At 34.2% G+C, this 13,460-nt stretch overlaps 2 protein-coding genes across 2 annotated transcripts in view; one reads left to right on the top strand and one right to left on the bottom strand.

Moving 5' to 3' along the window:
• The window catches only part of LOC136989534 (E3 ubiquitin-protein ligase AMFR-like), a 38,540-nt gene extending 36,711 nt beyond the window's left edge, over positions 1 to 1,829 (bottom strand). Inside the window, exon 1 of the mRNA XM_067287733.1 lies at positions 1,396 to 1,829. Coding sequence (XP_067143834.1) covers positions 1,396 to 1,689 — 294 coding nt within the window. The 5' untranslated portion in view covers positions 1,690 to 1,829. The remainder of the gene's footprint in view (positions 1 to 1,395) is intronic.
• Positions 1,830 to 2,359: 530 nt separating this feature from the next.
• On the top strand, positions 2,360 to 11,353 carry Psf3 (DNA replication complex GINS protein Psf3). The gene is made up of 3 exons (XM_067287734.1): positions 2,360 to 2,539; positions 9,164 to 9,432; positions 10,984 to 11,353. Exons 1-3 carry the CDS (start codon positions 2,434 to 2,436, stop codon positions 11,215 to 11,217), a joined length of 609 nt encoding a protein of 202 aa, XP_067143835.1. The 5' UTR covers positions 2,360 to 2,433; the 3' UTR covers positions 11,218 to 11,353.
• The last annotated feature ends 2,107 nt before the right edge of the window (positions 11,354 to 13,460 follow it).

Genomic DNA, 13,460 nt, shown 5'->3' with positions numbered 1-13,460 from the left:
ATCACTAGTTTAGCACATGGCGGCGTGTGGTGGCGCCCGTACGAGAGGTCAGTCGGGCCGCCATGTTCGCTGCCATAAGTAACATTTACCGAAATGGCGATCGCGCGATGATCAGAAGTCGCGTCGCTCTCTCCGCTCTCGTATCGCGTGTTTAACGCTCCGGGAGATGACGTAGTCCGACGTCACGGTTTGCAGACTTTACCGCAAGATGGCAATACTAGCAACTACGGTGCCGTCTGCATGAGAGCATTAAAAAAGTATGGTAACTTAAAAAGTGTGATAACATTTTTACTTTTCGTCTCCGGTCCAAAAGTAGGGTACCGTTGAACTCGTCTCGGTCCCCCGAGTTCAAATATATAATCAAAATCCTGAAATTCCATAGGGAGTAATCTATAGTACACCCGCTCGTCCTACACAGATGCCAAGGTGTGAGCGATAGCAAGCACCAAAGTGCATGATTACAGTGGATTGCCACAGAGCACTTAGAATAGACAGTAGTACTGGTTCAAGGTAAGTGTTTTTGGTCAGTAGAAGTTAATGCATTTATTATTTATGTTAAAAGCTCTGGTCACTGCACCTAAAACATAACTTGCTTTCAAACACGATGGCAACTTGAACTGCAGCCATTGGAGTTCCATATTTGGAAGCAAATATCCAGCCAAGGGTTGCACATTGGACTTTTCTTTATTCTTTAGATAAATATCATCAGGATGTCTGACCATCATGCCGGGCCATCTGTTAAATGCACAACAGACACAGTGGAGCATGCAGCGTGACTCCCCATAGTGCCCGGAAGTAGGCCAATTTCCAACAGACATCATCTCACCAAGCTGCATGCAGAGGTATGACTCCTTTAACTTTTTTGCTCTACAACCCCATTACATTCTCAATAATGGCATTTGCACCTGTAATCTTACCCGGAAAACTTCACTGCAACCGACCACCAGCATCCGGCAGTGCCATCCACTCAGCTACCGGCAGGCACAGTCAAAAGGAAGCAGACAAATACTCACTCAAAAGACTCAATATAAGAAATAATTATACATGAATGTATAGATATTTCCAGTTTATTCCAATATTTTAAAAAATTGTGAAGCCAGTTCCAAACGTTCTAATTTGGAATGCAGATCTTGTGGAAGACTGAAAACATTTATTTACAGGACCATACTTACTTAGAATTGTCAAAAATTAAATTTAAAAAATCCTCGAACTTTTTAATAGAATTATTCGACAAATTTACCGATTTCATTCCAACTACGGCATAAAATCGGGGTAGAATTTATAAAATTACGAAAAAAGGGGAAGAATTTATAAAATTAGGGGAAAAGGGGGAAGAATTTATAAAATTAAAGGGGAAAAAAAGAGAAGAATTTCTATTTAAATCTCCCGACTTACCCATATACACAAGGGCTCTTGTATCATGAAGTAAACGACATCGATCAATCTCTTGACCAAAGGATGATTTAGAACCAAATCTTCGATATTTAATATAATATTTTCGATCGATTCGTCCAATTTCGTTCTATTTAATAACTTCGAATCTTCGTCTGTCGTCACGTTTAATTTCCAATTCGGTTGCGACGTTACTTGAACGGCGTAATATACGGAACAAGACAATAATAAAACACTTATGGCTATGTAAGTTTGTAAACTGGGAAGGGGTAACCTATCTAAAAACACGGCGGGCATCTTCTTTGCTGGAAAACTTCGCTTTCGGGTATCAAAAATGGAATCGTACGACAAACATAATCTAACCCTAACCCACCGACCCACATCGAAACCGACGTATCCCTAACGTCTTGTAACGTCACGTATTAATCCGCCCAATAAAAAAAATTGAGACCAAATTCGACCGTTCGAATCGAACTAATAAGTAAATAAACGGTAAATTAATTAAAAAAGATACGTTAGATTTATTAATTCGTGTATTGTAAAATACTCGTCTTTCGCATTATTTATATTTGTTGTCGGTTAGGGTAAAGTTGACTAATTTTCCCTTTCCGTCTTGAAAATTTAGGGAAATATTTCGCGACGTACTTAGACTTTTCACGCGGAAATATTCTGTTTCTTTGGAAATATTTTATTTGCGAATACTTAAGCAAGAATATCTGGCGAAATTACTAATTTAAAATGATATGTTTTTTATTTTAGAAAAGTATTATTGTATAATCTACTGAAATTTCGGTAAAGTTTCCGAGAGTGTTGAAATTTCATAACATAAATGAGGAATAATAAACGTGAAAGTATGACGAATTAACGAAATTTTTACATACTTAATATTATAAAACTATTTACGACCGTAATTTTTAATTTGTAAAGTTACGTTGTTTAAAACTAACCTTAGGGATAATCTACTGATATTTTTATCAGCGTGGTAAATTCGGTTGTCATTAATTTAAGACTATTAGTTTGAAGTGATTGTAAGAAGGCATAATGAGTTTCTATACTTCTGGTGACGAGAATTACTTTTCCATCGATGATATTTTGGCAACGAACGAAAGGATTCCTTGCCGATTGGAATTACCATTATATAAACTTGGTTTGTATGTTGCTATAGTAGAAGTAACTGTAGGTTATTGATTTTTGTATGTATGTATACATATCTACATACACACAATGTGTGTGTGTTCACAGGTCGCCTCCCTCGAAGGTCCCTAGTTTTAAACTGTTGTAAAATCTATTTGTTCAGATATGCGAATAAAGTGTGCAGGAGGATGTTGGTCAATACTCCAAGTTTCCTGCGCAAGCATTCAAAAGGGCTGCTGTTACCCCATGGGGACCCCAGCAACCTGTGCTTTGCGGTGCAGTTTTGTCAGGGTCCTGTTTTCTGGTCCACCGAACGTTGTCTTTTCAAAAACTTTTCTTTTAAGGCATGTTGAGGATCGCGTATGGTGCAAAGGTGTCAGAAGTGCATATGAGAATAGCAGATAATGTTTACGGCGTGATTCCTAATGCATCGGCTTGGACACAGACTGAAATCAAGTGTGGACCGGATGTATGTTGGGAGAGTATGTGGAAAGGTACTGAGTTAACGTGGTAACTAACTTTCTCAGATGCACTTTCTATTACCATTGTCTATAGTACTGTACTTGTGTTTCCTTTTCCAAAATTGATTCACAAAATTAGGGAATTTGAAGGAACACCCTCTATGTATGACATACCTTAACTTTCTGGCAACAAAAATTTTTTCTAAGAAACATTTTTAATGCTTGTCATTGAGTGGTCTCTAAATAGAATGTTACATTTGGAATGAGAAAGACAAAGCACACAGTCTACAAATTCAAATTTAAAGATTTTAATTAGTCTAAAGCTCAAACATTATATAGAACATTATACAAGTTTTAAATTGACAGTTATAGGGAACAAAAATAAAAAGAAACACATTAAAATTGATATAAATTTAAACTTAGTAGTGCTAATGAGTGTGGATTGACCTGACATTATCACATTATTATATGAAGAGAAATGGAAATTTGAAGGGTTGGAAAATTTGCTATTATTATTTGTTGAGTTATTATGTTATTATTATTACTCTGTTAACACTGGTGACTGTGCACTATGCTGGACCAAAGTTAAGGCATAGTAACCAAAACAAAAATTAAAGAAGTGTATTAGTGTGTGTATTCAGGAATTTCCTAACGATATGACATGTATTCAATATAGTAGCCTTCTGTAGTGTGATGTAAGTGTTTCTAATCAATTGTAATGTGCCCAGGCTTTTGTGTAGTGTGTGCGGTATGACCCCTGTTAAGGAGAGAACAACAGGTACAATAAGCATTTTATCCATCCTCTACAGATGCCTTATTTCCTGGGTGTGTTCTGTGTATTTGCAAATTTTTTCAGTGCATGTGTTTTGTACATTGTGAGTGTTTGGAATGGATATGTCTATAATGTATGTGATTTTATTGTGTTTGTCAATGATGTGATGTCTGGTCTGTTGTGGTAAATTGTTTTGTCTGTGATTATGGCTCTGTCGTAGTACATTTTGTGCGTGTTGTTTTCCAATACTGTCCGTGGAATGTATTTGTAGTATGGTTCGTGGATGTCTAATAATCTGTATTTGTTTGCATGCTCTTGGTGTATTATATTTGCTACTTGATTATGTCTGTGTAAATAATCTGACTGTGCCAAGAGCTTGCAACCAGAAGTGATGTGTTGTATAGTTTCTGGCATGATGTGACATTTTTTGCATGTGTCATTTGTGAGTGTTGTATCTTTGAGTATGTGTTTTCTGTAGTTTTTAGTATTTATGACCTGATCCTGTATGGCGATCATGAATCCTTCTGTCTCCCCAAAGAGGCATCCCTAGGCTAACCAGCTGTTTGATGCAGTTTTGTCAACAAAATCCTGGGTCAGGTCGTAAGGATGCCTGCCATGGAGTGCCTTTTGAGCCCACGATTGCTTAATGGTGTGTATGCTTTTTATATGTTGTGTTGTGTCCATATGATGTGAGTGTAAGTTTAATGGTGTGTTATTTATAACATGTACAGCTTGTGTAAACACAGCTGTACATGTTATAAATCTAAAACTGGAAGTAGTAGTGTTGAAGGAAAAACACCATATGAAGTACAATACAACAAAAGTATAGATATAAGTCAATTACGTGTATTTGGAGAAACTGCACATGTCCATGTACCTAAGGAAAGGCGTTTAAAATGGGATGCTAAGAGTAAAAAAAGGTCTGTTTGTAGGCTAAGGACACAACACCAAAGGCTTTAGAATCTATTTTCCCGAAAATGATGATGTCCAGATCGTTTGTGATGTGGAATTTAATGATGAAAAACAAACTGAGAATTCATAGTCAGATAAAACACCAACTGAAGAGACTATAACTCTACACCTGAATGAAGAAAACTCAATCTTTGATAAAAGTGATACTGAAGAAGAATTGGAATCAGCTTTAGAAGAAGCATGTGAAGAAACGTAACAAGAAAATAGAGAAAGTCAAACGGAAAGCAAAATGTATAACTTAAGAAGTAAGAATGAAATTAAACTGCCATCAAGGTATGATCATCATGCAATGATTGCGGACTGTGAACAGATATCTGCCTCAGAAGCCTTAACTCAACCAAAGTGGAAGAAGGCAATTGAATAGGAAATAAATGCCTAAAAAAAAAATAATACTTGGATCTTAGTGGAACTCCCTGAAGGTCAAAGATCCCTAACAACCCAATGGGTATTTTGCACTAAATACAGGAAAGATGGCTCAGTCAAGAAGTACAAGCCCTGCTTAGTAGTGCGTGGATTTCAACAAAAACAAGAAATTGATTACACAGAAACTTTTACTCCCCTGTAGCGCAATATGATTCAATCAGATTTCTACTGGCCTTTGCAGCAAAAGAAAAACAACAGCTACTTCAATTCGATGTGAAAACCGCCTTTCTGCATGGTGACCTAGAGGAGGAAATCTACATAACACAGCCTGAAGGATTTATTAAGTCAAGTCAAGCAAATACTTGCTAAAGAAAAGTCTATATGGCTTGAAACAAGCCCCCAGAAAATGGAATGAAAAATTTTTGGAATTCCTTAGATCTAAGAATTTTATAGTTACAGAATCAGATCCATGTGTATTTGTGAATATGAAAACTGAAATAATAGTTGTCCTATATGTCGATGATGGATTGGTGATTGGTGACAACCTTAAAAGAATGAAAGAATTGATGGAAGAATTAAACAGAGAATTTGAGATAACATGGGGAAAAGTCAACCGATATCTTGGAATGGAAATAGAACAACACACCAATGGTTCTGTTTTTATCTGCCAGTCCCAATACATTGAAAAACTATTCAGTTTATTCAATATGGATGAATCAAATCCTACCTTCACTCCAATTGAACACTCAAAGGATGACATAGCTGATACAAAAGAAGCCAAAGGTAAGTCATACAGAAAACTAATAGGCGGCCTCCTATATTTGTCCACTATTAGTAGATTGGATATAATGTTTGCTGTAAATTATATAAGTAGACATGTAGAAAATCTAAAACATCATCACTGTACTCAAGCTAAGAGAATTCTTATATGATAGCGATGAAAATCTAGCTCTTTATAGCGATGCAGACTTTGCTGGAAACTTGAAGGATAGAAGTTCCACATCAGAATACTTACTAATGTATTCAGGAGGAGCAGTATCGGGGCACTCCAGAAAACAAAGAACTGTTGCATTAGCCACTGCTGAAGCAAAGTATGTTTCTGCCAGTGAAGCTATTAGAGAAATGCTGTTTATGAGAAAATTTGGATTAGAATTAAAAATGCTAAGTAAGGAGCCTACAATAATGTTCATTGACAACAGTGCAATTCACATGATTACTGAAGATGATAAGAAAGCTTCTAATGTTTTTGTTTTTGAACCAAACATATTGACGTTAAATGTCATTTTGTAAAGGAAAAGATCAGAACAGAAATAACAGTAAAGCACATAGACAGCAACGAACAGTTCGATGATATATTCACAAAACCACTATCTTGGATTAAATTTGAGTACTTTAGAAATTGTATAGGAGTCTGTAAATTTAAATGAGACCACTTCCTATGCACTCTAGACCTGTGTCTTAATTTTTTTTTGTATCTTAAATCTTGAATGTAGTGAGTATAACAAAGGTGTAAAAATTTAGAAGTGTTAAAGAAAAATATTTAATTTTTTGCCTGGTTCCACCACCAGGGTGCATCATGTAATTACAACACTGGCAACACTGCCACGTGTTCTTTATTTTTCTTGTTCCAGTATTCACATTGTACAGACTGTAAAATAAAACCTCTCTTTGTCTTCCAATTTGGAGTGCCTTTTATCATTTATCTATTGCCAATGTCATGTCTGCTACTTCTAGGAAATGCCATAAATGAAAATGGTAACTCCACAACAGAAAAGGTATTTTGTGTCTGCAGTTTGCAAAGTGGAATCACTTATCATTGTGCTACATGAGTGCTGCAGACAATTTGAAAGTGATCTACCATGTAAGATAGAGATTTTTTGGTGGTATTGACAGTTCCATTATCCTGGAACTGGATAAAGATGCATTTGCAACAGTAGTAGTCCAGGTCAACCCAGAACATCAGATGAAAATGAGAATAAAATTGAAAGATGATGTAACCAAATAATGTTTGTCTTACATGGTAGATCAGTTTGAGTTGCTGTGAAACTCCTGTCGCGTGATTCTGACTTTGCAAACTGCAGAACACGAAATGTCTTCTGTGTTGCAAAGTTGTCATATTTGTTTAAGGTAATTTCTAGAGACAATAAACAAGATGTTTGAATGCAGACAGGAGAGGAAACTTGGACAGTTACTCTATCAATTGTGTACATTGCATACTTCTTGGATATTAATTTAACATAATTACTGTAATTTAAAATGGTAGCATTCTTTTTAGAAGACACTGTATTATTACAGGTATGTGCCACTTAACAGCAGGAATATGTTCAAAGAAATACATTGTTAAGTGATCATCATAGTGTATTTAGATAAACATTATATGGTATAGTCTACTATCATGTGGGTCATATGTAGCAAAATGATAAGTGTTTATGTATTTAAACATATTGAAATGTAGACACGATGCATACAGCTATGAATTTTTCAGCTCAAATATAATTTTATGGAATTGTCACATGGTCCATTAAGCAGCACATATCTGTACCCATGTAAACTAATGTACATGTGTACTAATGTGTACAGATTAGCAGTATTATTATAAAGTGAAAGAATACAATTATATCTTCCATTTATTCTAAATAGTAATGTCAAATTTATAAGTGTATAGGATCTGCTTATTGTAATCACAGGTACTGTTATTTGAGAATTAGCATGTCTCAAAACATATAACACTTATAAAAATTCATTTATTTTAATCAAAGTTTAGGTATAGTTATCATTGTCTTTCAGATAAATAGGTATTTTTAAGCCCTCTTTGAGCTATTGGCTTTAACAAATGTTTTATATGATAAGATTTAATAGTTTCATTCGTATATGCTGCAATATAAACTATTATAGTAGTTTAAACTGTTAGCATTTACTACTTCAATTATATGCCGAATGAATTACTATTAATTAAGAAATCTTTAAGCTTTAAATTTAATTATTTAATACAGAAAAATTACATATGCAGAACTGAAACAGGAAGTTCGGAGTACATCCATACCTTTTCTACAGTTCCAGCAAAAAAATTAGGTCTAATACCATACATTAGAAATGTTTTTAGCCATTTTATACCGGCCTTCACTTGGTATTAGCTGAAAAATGAACAAATATTTAGACCAAACAAAATTTTTAGAATGCAAAATTGTACTGTAGAAAAGGTATGGTTTATGGCCAGATAGCTAAGCAGTTAAGGTGATATCTTAAAAAATTTCAGGAATTTTTCAGGGGGTGATCTGTCCAGGTACATTGAGCCCCATTCCTCACCACCACCCACTCAGTTGTGGATCTGGCTGAACCTATAATGGGCTTGCTAAAAAGGCCCTGTTAGTGGCCAAGAGGTGGGAAGAGTTAAAAAAAAAAATGTTGTATTTAGAACTTAATTATTTAACTTTAAAATTAAGTTTGATGATATATTGTTTTCAGAAATCAGTTTTTATACATAGAAATTGATACTTCTGTTTTTCTATTAATTTCTGATAATATTGGAATTTTCCTTTAGAGGAGATACTTAAAATTTTACATCTAACTATGGAAACATTAACAGCATTTCTCAAAGTGGGCGATAATGCCCCCTTGTGGGTGGTGAGTAAATCTAGGGGGACACTGGAGACAGGGTACTGAACGGTGATCAAAGGCAAAAGTTGGGGTCACTGACAGCTGTTCCCTTTCCTCTGTTAAATGGATAAGAGGAAACATTGCGTTTAATGGTTTCCAGATGTTGAGAACAATGTACGGTAAGGGCACAAAGTGTGAGATTCATAGAAAATTTTCCTAAGAATATTCCAATCCTTTCTCACACAAGAGAAAATGAGTTAGGGGGTGTTGGGTATAACTTTATGGAACAAAGGGGGCAGTGGATCGAAAATGTTTGAGAATCACTGCATTAACATAATGAGAAATGGAATTGATAAAATTTTAATAGACTTATTATAATATAAAATTTATTTTCTTCAGAATTGACATCATTTAAATTGTTATAAGAATTGAAATCTTTGTGTCTATTTTAAGAATTTTCTTTAATTTTTAGGATTTCTCGATTCATCTTCTGAGAGCAATCATCTGCTTGTGGGACACAAGATAGACCTTCCGTTTTGGCTGGCTGAATCCTTACACAACCGTCACATAATCTCTATCGATCTTCCCAAAGTGTATAGAGAAGCCTATCGTGAGATTTTACTTGCTGATGCAAATGCTGTAGATTTACATAAAATGGGACCGTATTTCTATCTGTTTGGTCAACATCTGATGTCATTTCCGCACAGAGATAAAGTGGAAATTTGTAAAATATTATCAAAGGTGAGTTTAATAGCTTTTAATTTCTTCTCAAATGAATTCCAATATATCAATTTTTTTATATTTAACTTTTATACAATGGTGCCTTGTACTTTGAATTTAATTCATTCCAGGAGACTGTTTGAACTCTGAATCATTCAAAGTCCAAATCAATGTTTTTCATTAGAAATAATGAAAGTCTAGACCTGAAAGAATACCCATTTTGATAAACTTGAAACAGCAAATACACATAATTTAAGGTAAAAAATAACACAATTAAATACCATAATAATAAATTAAAACATGAAAACAATTAATAAAATAAAAATTTTATTTACTGGTTGCACATCATCAACTCTAGCATCAAACATGGCTGCCAGGTACATCACACTTGTACTGCTTTTGTGCTTCCACACACTTCTTGGATGACAGGGTTAATAAGTAAAGGTTATATTGGGTTGAACAGAAAGGTTTTGTGTATTCACAACAGGTCTCATTACTTAACATAGATGTGTTATAACAGTTGTGAAATTTAACACATTATTGCTAATTTGAGATTGTGTCATTTGTTTATGTGACAGAAGGGTTTGCACTACATCCTTGATGCATAGGTCAGGATGACATCATTGTGTTTATTCTGGAAGACACAGAAACTGCTGTGGCCAGTAGTATATTATTTCTGTGAGCAATTGTGTGCATTGGTGGTCAGATTTGGGATGGGTAGGTCTAGAGGCAGTGTAACGGAAGGAATTAAACTCTACTACCAATTAAACAAAACAAATGTCTGTTTATTGTCAGAATGTATAACCCTCTATGTTATCATAGTGAGACAAAAATAAGACTTTGATAATGATACCATTTTCAAAAACAATGGCTCATATACAAAGGTTTCAACAGTTTCATCTTTCACAACTTTATTGCAAAGGCAATAAAGATATTGTAAGATGGCTTTGTTGATTTTTCTGGAGGTTGTATTGAACTGTGCAAATTTTCATTCAAGTTTATGTCCTGGTTAAAATGTTCTTATACGATGGAGTTTGTTGCATGTGTGTATTTGTTGTGGAGTTTTTTTATTACGAAATTATTAATGTGTATGCATATGTTTTACAAATCCTAAAAAAGGATCTACGTTTCAAGAATGACAGGGACCTGTTATGTCCAAAATAAATACATGAATTTTCCTGTAAATATGTCTCAAGGTCATTCTGTTCCTTGTTTAACTCAGTGTGATAAGTTTGTCTTTGGGAAAAGTGCACTTACACAAAACATACAAAATTAGAGAACTGACAAAAAGTGATCAGAATAATATACAATTGGTTTAAATTGTAAATAGTATTTTTAATAAAATGAGTATAGAGGTATTAGTTTATAATTTTCATTACCTATGACTGTACAATAACTTAATAATACATGTAAAAAGCATTACAATGTTGCTCATCATTATATTTCACTACACTCCTGTAGTGTCATTGCAGCACCTCAGTTGAAATTTGCTAAATTAATTCAGTTTAAAAAACTTTTAAGTTAAATGAATAGTTCTAATTTTATTATTTAATTAAATATGTTCTGTTGCAGACTTTTAGAACACGGTTTCGTAGAATTATGGACTCTTCTCAGAACTCGTCGAACGACGATTCGTCTTGTTTAAAGTCTAATCTGGACAGGACTGAAGAAGAACTGTTCAACGTGGGGAAAAAGGCCATGATGGAATTTAATGGTTGGCAAACACGTCAGACTGAAAGAATTAGCACTTCCGATCTGGTCATCATTCACAAAAAACGGAAGAGGACTAATTTGGAAAGCGTGTAAAAATTATGTATAAATATTTTGATACTTATTAGTACTTTCAATTTTGTGGTTTTGTTAAATAATTATAGTTGAACTGCTCTTATCCACAATATTGGTGTATAACATAGATAATTAAATACAAAAGTTCATATTTTTATACTTGATTATTTTTGTTATTCATTATCATCATTAAATATGTTTATCATCTATAACAGTATACTTATCTATAGTACAGTATATGAGTGCTTAAAACTATTAAATTTGACTTACTTACAATTACAATTTGGCTATATTAAACTATGGCAACTTTCATGTCTTTGAGGAGTCAGAAACCTTAACTGAAACATTTTTAAATGCCACATTATCAGAAATGTAATGATTATAAATTCCAAATATATCATGTATCCAAATGACAGTAGTTAAGGTGGCAACTTACTGTACCCAGGATCGAATCTGAGCGGTCAATAAACCCCAGGAATTCTGGGATGGTTTATAACAAAAGATTTACAAGCATTGAATTTTATCACGAAATTCGTTCCATTTACAAATTAAGTCTTTTCTGTAATGTATCATTCATTGATTAATTCAATAAATCTGTTTTTCAACATTTTTCTAATCCAACTTCAATCTGGTAATCTTTCTTGTGACACACTTATTTCTTTATCAGTGTAGTTATTGCTTTCTTCATACTTTTAGGAATGTATATAAGAAGTGTTAAGGCACTGTATTTTTGGCACCCCTAAAGTGGCATTGCTGCATCCTGGTTGAAAACTATTGCCTGTTCAACTGTCAATAATTCCTATGCCCAATCAATTTACATTCATAATCTTAGAACTATAATAACAATAGAATTCATAAGTCTTAGTATAACTTAAATGTGCAAATAAAATGAAATCCTCACAATATGTAACTCAATTTTTTTGCAAAATAATTTGGGTATATTCTGTGTGTTGCCTGTTACACCTCCATGTGCCAATAGAGGTAGCACATTTTGAAAACTGGTGGCTAAAGAATTTTACTTTGTTAAAAACATTATCTATATTTGTAAAGTATTTGTTCTTTCCATGAGCTTTCACGTTTCCAAGAAAAAAATGATGTTATTAATGAGGAATTTTACACAAATAATGATAAACAAAACAGGAATGATTAAATTTTGGTGGTTAAAGGTCGAGGGGATTGTGTGTCATATCTTGAGTAGGGTTAGACTTCACAATTTTACTCATTATTAGCATTTACAATCTACTATATAAAGTTGAAAAAATGGGCGGTCTCTTTCTGTGACAGTATGCCAAAAACAGTCACTAGGGGTGCCCCTAGGTATTATTTAAATTACAAGGCTTGTTTTTTAAGTAAGTACCATTTTGATATTAAAAAACACAACTGCAATTTTTTAAATAATTTTATTCTTACATGAAAGACTACCTTAATCTACTTTTCAATATAATTTCCTCCAATATGAAGGCACTTTTCATATCATACAACCAGCTTCTGAATTCCATTTTCATAGAAACCTGCCGTCTGATTTGCCAACCACTGCAGCACAGCATTTTGACATCGTCATCTTAGCACTGACTGCCTAGATGCCTTTTCAAGTAGAGGAACAAGTAGTAGTCACTAGTTGCTAGATCAGGGCTATAAGTAGGGAGATCAAGTTGTCCCAGCCATATCATGTGATAAGATCTTGGATTCATTGAGCCACATGTGGATGGGCATTGTCATGAAGCAAAACACAATCCCCTTATTGACCTTTCCACGCTTTTTGTTTCAGATGATGAAATTGTAAAGCATCTGTTTTCTCAAACTTTTGCAACAACTTTTCTGCACCAAGTCAGTACTTTACAATCTGTGGAATTTTCAATTGTCTGAGGCATTTTAAACATGTGCAAACAAACATAAAATGAACGAATGTTTTCATAATTGCGTCTGTGGCCAGCCAACAGATGTAGGTACTCAGCACACATTCGCAGAACACCAACCATAGCACTGCAGCGGTCCTATTTTAAATTGGTACTTAAAAAACCACGCCACATAATTTAGCAAGCCCATTATAGCTGAACCCATAATGGGCTTGCTAAAAGAGACCCTCTTGGTGCCCACAGAGTGGAGTTTAAAAAATAGGGTTGATTGTAGATAAGGTGTTTTTATTAATACAATAGCAAGTACAGTATCTACCTATATTAGGTATAAATGAAATCTTTTTGGCATATCAATTACTGTTGGAGGAAAGCATGATTTGGTCAAAAATGCCAAAACAAAAGGATATC

This window comes from Centruroides vittatus, unplaced genomic scaffold, assembly GCF_030686945.1.
Source record: "Centruroides vittatus isolate TY-2023 unplaced genomic scaffold, ASM3068694v2 scaffold_654, whole genome shotgun sequence".
In the NCBI taxonomy this organism is placed as follows: Eukaryota; Metazoa; Arthropoda; class Arachnida; order Scorpiones; family Buthidae; genus Centruroides; species Centruroides vittatus.
The sequence above is the reverse complement of the archived record's forward strand: the minus strand, read 5'-3'. Positions and strand labels throughout refer to the sequence as shown.